Here is a 7816-nt window from a genome sequence, read left to right on the forward strand (position 1 = left end):
TCCTTTAGGCAGAGACTGGAAGTTTTTGTTCCAAAGCCGTGTATCAACTGGATGTACTACTCCTAGGATGCAATAAAATCTTTCGTTTCCAAAAAAAATATCATATATGAGATGAAAAAGATCATATTCATATGATAAAAGTGCAAAATTGAAGAAAATGAAGGATACTTGCTGTCAGTAGCAGAAAATAATATGAAAATGCTTTTGTCATCAGCAAACCAGATACTTATAATGAAGATAATTCAGATTTGGATAGTGGCTTGTACACAAGTTCACGAGGTATTTGAAGAATGATTTCTACACCCAGCACATGGACCTGTTCACAAGAAACGAGAAGTTATTGAAGGGGGATTGGTTGCATTGACATGCATGATTGGACACATTGCACAACAGAAATTAGGGATATCCTTGTCTTGACGAAGACTTTAATATATGTGTGTTTGTTTCAACTCTATGGCTGAATTGTCACTTCAAGATGGAGTGACAATTGATTTGAAAAAAGAGTGGGTAACTATAAAGAGTTTAAGACTATTTGGATCAATGGGACATATTGACTGATGTAAAATCCTATTTGTGTATCATCACTCAATGTAGGTACAGAACTACAGATCCTACTGTATGTGTTATGTTTGGAACTGTGATACAATCACAAACTTTAGCAATTGTGGAGCCAAAGTTACAGGACACTGGAAGGTCAAGGAAGATGTGGTAGGAGCAACAAGGCAGTACCGAGTACTGACTAAAGGTAGGACTTGGGTTTGCATCAGGATGGCAACAGGTGTTTCAAGTCCTTCAGGTTGTGTCAGCAGAACACCTTGAGCTCTGTGTGCCACGGCCGACTCAGCCAGCTGATGTCTTAATTGATGATGAGGACATGACCTCCATACATATGATCATGTTTGGAGAACCATATGGAGACCAAGGAGATCAGCGAGGGTGTCCAAACCGAGAAGGAAGCCCGAAGCTCATCCGGTTCGAGTCCCCAAGGTGGAGACCCAAATCAAGTTCGAGTCCAGCTCGGGCTCCAGGACCAGTCTGCCTTAAACTGGTCACCCAGGACGCATCCGGACTCCGTTTTCGATGATCCACATATGGATGGAAAGCTAATTTGATAAGGAAGCCAATCCAAGTGGTCTCACGTCAAAATCTCTTCGGAATCAACGGGAATCGTCGAAACAAGTCAGCGTCCAGAATCTGTTAGGGTGCTGCGACACCGTCTTTTGGTACGTTGGACCGTGTATCGTGTTTGGGCCCATTAGAGGGCGCGTCCAGGGGGGTGACGCTCAAGACTCTATAAATAGCAGCCGTCACTCTCCTTAGGGTTTGGGTTTTGTTTAGTTCCTGATTTCCTCGTAAAACAGACGTCGTTTTGCTGCAACTGTCGCCGCCAATGCCGCTTGCTGTGAACCAGGGCCCCAATTCTTGATCTTGTTCGCCTGTGACGATTAGTCCTTTCGAATAAAGACTTGAACTCTTTCTCATTATCATAAACTTCATATTTATTTGCAATTTCAGATTACATTTATCTCGCTCTTGCTTGTGTTCTCGATCCGCTTGCAGGAAAGCCTTCTCGACGAGGTCAATCGCGTTCGCGTGGTTTTTAACCAACGGAGCAGTGGTGTAACGGTTGCGGGGGTCCGAATCAGTCTTGGTTCGAAGCCTAGATCGTGAACGTCGAGTCTCCACCAATCGACGCTATCATACCTTTCGGAAGATCGGGCCTAGTCTACATCAAGTGGTATCAGAGACCTTGTTGTCCGTTAGGTATAACTTTGTTTTCCTATTTAGATTGTTACTGTTTTTGCATTACCTATAGTTCACAAAATACCAAAAAAAAATATACACCGCCACATATGCCCTGTCCTATAGCCTCATTGTGCCGTGCAATTTTGTCTCTGTTTCGCGTTGTTGAGTTTGTGCCCTAGGTAAGCTCTGGTTGCTGGTTTTAGATCGATTTTGAGTCCAGTTTGTGTTTTTTTCTTTGTTTTTCATCATAATCCGTGAACACCTTATATCCATCAAACCCTAGTCTACGTCATCTAATTTGTTATACTTGTCTTCACTGTTTTCATCAAATCCTTGCTGCCGTGACCAATTTTACGCGCATTGTTCTCGTTTTGTCCTCTAATTCAGAGTCAGTTCGTAAAACTGATCTAGTTTTCGCATAAGAACTCGGATTTCGACGTTCCATATATCAAAATCAATCAGAAAAATTTTTTGGATCCGTCCATCCCCGATTTTTCAGAGTCGGAGATTTTTATTTTGGTCAAAAACTGGTCAAAAGATCATCTTTTCATGGCCACAAGCTTTTTGTCAATTTTGATCACGTCTTCTGAAATTTCCACAGGCCACGTCTTTCACTTGTTTAGGCTCATATTTTCTGTGGTTACTTCTTTTGTGCTCCTAAGTGAAGAAAAAATATCAAAAAAATAAAAAGAAAAAGTCAAAGAATCTCAAAAAAACAACGACAGCAAAAAAATAGAGAAAAAAAGAGAGACAAAAGTGGAACAATATCTAGAGGAGCACATAGAGAGCGTCATTTGAGCTGTGTTTGCGTGTGCTGATTTCTGCCTTGTTCCTAATCATATTTCTGCTGTTCACATCACTTGATACATCTGGTACTTGGAACATGAGTAGGCCAACAACTAAGACAAGTACTTAGGATACTTATTCAGCTTTGCTATTCAGTTGCGGATTTTACTATTCTTTGCTACTATATTGTGCCTGTCCAAGCTCCACTTTCTTCTAACCAAGTACAGGTTCGCCTTACAGGTTCGCCTTGCAACTGTTATACTCAAGCTACAACGGTATCACAGTCACCGACCGATTGTACCGCCTGTTGCTTTGGTAAGAACACTTGTAAGACCATGGTAGAACGCTTGAGAGTTAAGTGCCTTGTTTTTCCTTGTCCACAACTTAAGTAGTTGATAGGGATAATACTTTTGTGTTGTCTTACTGTCTTCTAACAATGACAGGTTGTTCGTATCCACCGACTTATGATGGTATAGGTGCTGATGAGTACATGGAGTGGAAAATTGTCATAGATAATATATTTGCTACTCGCTTTATGTGTCCAAGGAGGAAGGTAAAAAATACATCTAGTGTTTTACGATATTCTGCTTTATCTTGGTAGGAGTCTTTAGATCCTTCTGATAAACCTCAAACTTAGAATGATATGAAAGATCTTATGAGAGAAATTTTGGTTAATCCATCTCTTGTAATTAATTCAAATGATGAGGTGCATCAACTAGGTCAATCTCTTGTTATTCCTCCTGCTATGCCTAACCTTTTGCAGGACAATGTACAAAAGAGCGAGGATGACGTGACAGAAAATAAGATGCTCACAGTCTCATGTGACAATTCAGAACCATCAACTATTACTCCTGCTGAACATGAGAGCAAAGGTAAAGCCCACGATGCTAAACTCACGGAAGGTGAGAGTTCTCTTGATGTGCTGAATTTTTCCACCAATCATGCTATGATAGAACAAATTTTAGTGAAGCCTTCGCTTAATTTACCTTTGTCACAAGATGATTTGCTTGATGTTTTTTGTGACAAAGATGACTTGCATGATGATATTTATGTTATACCCATGCAATTATTGAAGAATGATCATGCTATATGTGTGCTGAAATCAAGCACTTGTGCTGAAAATAGACTTGTTATTCATAATGCTAGTGAAGTTGACGAGCCGAAATTGTTGTCTTCTTTAAATACTTTGGGTTACATTGAATTTGATGTTCCGTGTAATCTTAGTTCTTTAGAGGAGAAACTTTATGCATATGCTGATTTACCATGACTTTCTAGACATACATATCATGTTTTTTTGTAAATATAACAACTAAAGGCAATATTTGATACAACGAGTTTACATTTGTATAAATTCGAATTCTCCTTTTGTTGTGCAAAGTAATGATTAACTAGAGGATAGTAAAATCAACACTATTGTTATGCCATATTCCTCTAGTTTTGCTTTTCGAACACAAGTGGAATCCAAAGAAATGGAGCGTATATTTCTTGTTAGTACTAATCTTTTGCAGGTAGTATTGACAAAGATTGTGTGTATTTCAATCGAGCAGACTACATGTCTGTAGGACAAGACATGATACAAACCTAGACATGTGGTAATATTCTTTCTCACAACATTGTTCATTTTCATTATTTTGGAAACCTCGATGGTCCTCATGTTATGCAGGATCGACTTCAAACAAAATCGACGCCAAGGACGGCTTTTCGTCAAGAAAGGGAGGATGATGAGGACATGACCTCCATGCATATGACCATGCTTGGAGAACCATATGGAGACCAAGGAGATCAGCGAGGGTGTCCTAACCGAGAAGGAGGCCCGAAGCCCATCCGGTTCGAGTCCCCAAGGTGGAGACCCAAATCAAGTTCGAGTCTGGCTCGGACTTCAGGACCAGTCTGCCTTAAACTGGTCATCCAAGATGCGTTCGGACTCCATTTTCGATGACCCACATATGGATGGAAAGCTAATTTGATAAGAAAACCAATCTAAGTGGTCTCATGTCAAAATCTCTTCGGAATCAACAGGAATCATCGAAACAAGTCAGCATCTAGAATCTGTCAGGGTGCTGCGATACCGTCTTTTGGTCCGTTGGACCGTGTATCGTGTTTGGGCCCATTAGAGGGTGCGTCCAGGGGGGTGACGCCCAAGACTCTATAAATAGCAGTCGTCGCTCTCCTTAGGGTTTGAGTTTTGTTTTGTTCTTGATTTCCTCGTGAAACAGACATTGTTTTGCTGCAACTGTCGCCGCCAAAGCCGCTTGCTGTGAACCAGGGCCCTAGTTCTTGATCTTATTCGCCTGTGGCGATTAGTCCTTTCGAATAAAGATTTGAACTCTTTCTCATTATCATAAGCCTCATATTTATTTGCAATTTCAGATTGCATTTATCTCGTTTTACTTGTGTTTTTGATTCGCTTGTAGGAAAGCCTTCTCGACGAGGTCAATCGTGTTCACGTGGTTGATAACCAACGGAGCAGTGGTGTAACAGTTGCGGGGGTCCGAATCAGTCTTGATTCAAAGCCTAGATCTTAAACGTCGAGTTTCCACCAATCGACATTATCATGCCTTTTGGAAGATCGGTCCTAATCTACATCACTTGCCCTTTAAACAGACACGAACATAGCCTGGACGCACATGGTGCTACTTATGGCACAATACAGGAAATATTCAGTTCTTGGATATCGAAGATCCAGGATTCCAGAATATTGTAATGGTGTGTATATATACTCTTCTAGAGTAGACAAGAATACCCAAAACGAGGAAAATGGAAGGACAACATAGAAATGGAGGTTAGGAGCAGTGCACTAACCTGGAAGGAAACACGCAGCTCCCATGACCTGCAAAACAATTCGCAGCACCGACGCAACAAGATTACATATTCCGTAGGAACAATCCAACCAAAAAAACCGAGAAACAAATGAAAAGTTCAAACCCGAAGAATGCTGCTGATTCAATCATTCAAAGCGTGGACAAGAGATTCGGGGTTCTTACTGGGGTTGAGCGCGGTGAGTGCGGCGGCGCCGGAGAAGTCGCAGGCGGCGGGGCTCGCGGCGCCGCCGGAGCGGAGGAAGTACTCGTTGAAGGCGTAGGAGGCGTGCTGCTGGAGGTCGGGCGGATCAAAACAGGCGCCGCCCTGCTGGATGGCCGCGCAGTCGGCGCGACCGCCGTCAACGCTGCACGCCCAATCGATGGCGTTCTGCAGCGCGCCGTCCTCCGCGTTGTTCTTGGCAACGCACCACAGCAGGCCCCCACCACTCACCCCCACCGCCCCTGCCGCGGCGGCGCCGACGAGGAGGAGGAGGCGGAGGGCGAGAAGGGAGGCTGCCAGCATTCGGTGCGCCTGGGCGAACCGGAGGAGGATTCGAATGCTACCGTTGCGGGAGGGGACAGCCGGTGTCACAACTCACAAGTGGGGAAATTCACTACCGCTTTCCCTTCCGCCCCGGCTTTTCAGTTTGCTTTTTCAGGAATGCGCTGTGATGTGTTTTTTTTCAGCTTTCAAGACTGTGATGTTCTTTTTCAATTTTTTAAACTGTGTTGGCAGATTTATATTTTTATATAGTGCACAATTTCTAATTACTGTTATTATATTTAATTTTTGTATAGTGTTGTGATCAAATATATGTTATATGAACTATGTTCCGTTGAGCGTATATTTGTAACGTGAACTTTTTTCCTATTTTTATATTTTTTTCTATGAAATTGAATTAATTCTTGTTAAATTTTTGCACGATTCCTATCAAATTCCTGTATTCCAAATAAACTCTCAAAATGTACTTAAATTGAATATAGTCATTTTAGAAAATAAATATAGTTTACTGTTTTTTATATTTTATGTCACAATTAAACATGATCAACTAAACTGTATTAATTAATTTTCATATTCATGAAAAAATAATACATATGAATTATAATAATTACATATAACATATCTCATACTATAGAATTGACCCCGAACTTATTCCAAAATATGCTCTGCACCCTTTTTAAGCCGAAAATAAGCCAGACGATTGTCGGTGCGGGACCCACGGGATACCCCGCAAGGAAGGAAGAAGATCTAGTCCAACTAGGATTCTTTCCCTGTAATCTTAGTAGAAATATTATTCTGTAATCCTACTAGGAACTCTCATTGTAAACCGACTAGGATTCTAATCTCCTGACTATATAAAGGAGGACAGGGTTCCTAGGGACGGGAAATAATGCAACACAGCACTTTACAATCAATCCAACGCAAAAGCTAACGCCGACTGGACGTAGGACTATTACTCGATCAAAGATTGAGGGTCCGAACCAGGATAAATCGACTGTCTCTTGCGTTAATCGTCGAGTTCTGCATACGCTGAAGCCCGAACATACTGCCCCGGGTACCCACGTGGCAGGCTATCGGTGGTCAAACATCGACAGCTGGCGCGCCAGGTAGGGGCTTTCGGCGACTTTGCATCCGAGAGCTCGATGGACCTCGACAACATGATCTTCTCGACAGGATCAACCTTCATCTTCGGCTCATGGATCTGCGAGGCAGGTGACAATGGCAAGCTCCAAAGCCGTCTCCTCGAAAATTCAGATCACCATGAAGACCATTCTATTTCGGCGACAACGACAGATCAACTTGCTGGAAGATTCGCACAACTCATGATGTCCAATCCAACTCAGATTTTACGACTTCACGCATCCGATTCAAACTCAGGCTCCGCTTCCGAGGCGGAGTCTTATCCAAGTTCTTTCGAAAAACCGAGTTCTTTTCCGACAGGGCTCCGGAACACGACATCAACCTATCAAGAATACAACTCGGAGTACACTCAGAGTACTCTAAAGAAGACAGGTCCTTTTCCATTCGGTCTCGGCAACATGGCAACGTCTTATCGGGCATAGCTCGAAAGATTTCTTAATCCAGTGCTTAGGATACCACTAACAAGAGCTCAGGAAGGTATCGTACTAACCGTAACATCTCAAGACTGCATCATCCACTGGCCAGGTTCTGTTCCTGAGGATAGCAGTACCCAGCTAGTTGACACAATAACGACAACAGCTCTACCCTACCAAGAAGGAGACTCGATCTGCGACCTTGAAGCCTCTACTGAAGTTATCAACAACTCTAATAGTACGGAAACCAACGCCGATGACAGAACAACTCATGCTCGAGAAGTATTCATGATTCACCGTCCTCGATCACCATTGGTCCCCCAGAAGCGCCCGACGTCAGGTCTTTAGATGAATCTGAGTCCAACATATCACCACTTCCCCAGGGGCACGATGGTGAGACCGAGAGTCAGAGGCAAGCCAGAGAGAGA

General features: G+C 42.7%; 1 protein-coding gene across 1 annotated transcript; it reads right to left on the minus strand.

Annotated features, from left to right (window-relative positions):
* Positions 1–265: 265 nt before the first annotated feature.
* Positions 266–5917, minus strand: LOC136519625 (PLASMODESMATA CALLOSE-BINDING PROTEIN 5-like). The gene is made up of 3 exons (XM_066513015.1): positions 5517–5917; positions 5335–5362; positions 266–316 (listed from the first exon to the last, which is right to left on the minus strand). Exons 1-3 carry the CDS (start codon positions 5854–5856, stop codon positions 298–300), a joined length of 387 nt encoding a protein of 128 aa, XP_066369112.1. The 5' UTR covers positions 5857–5917; the 3' UTR covers positions 266–297.
* Between the last annotated feature and the right edge of the window lie 1899 nt (positions 5918–7816).

This window comes from Miscanthus floridulus, chromosome 18, assembly GCF_019320115.1.
Source record: "Miscanthus floridulus cultivar M001 chromosome 18, ASM1932011v1, whole genome shotgun sequence".
In the NCBI taxonomy this organism is placed as follows: Eukaryota; Viridiplantae; Streptophyta; class Magnoliopsida; order Poales; family Poaceae; genus Miscanthus; species Miscanthus floridulus.

Excerpts from the sequence above, each read along its gene's own strand:
- LOC136519625 (XM_066513015.1), bottom strand. The coding sequence starts at position 5,856 with ATGCTGGCAGCCTCCCTTCTCGCCCTCCGCCTCCTCCTCCTCGTCGGC. Across the intron at positions 5,363-5,516 it reads ACTCACCGCGCTCAACCCCA|GTCATGGGAGCTGCGTGTTT; the intron begins GTAAGAACCCCG and ends ATTGTTTTGCAG.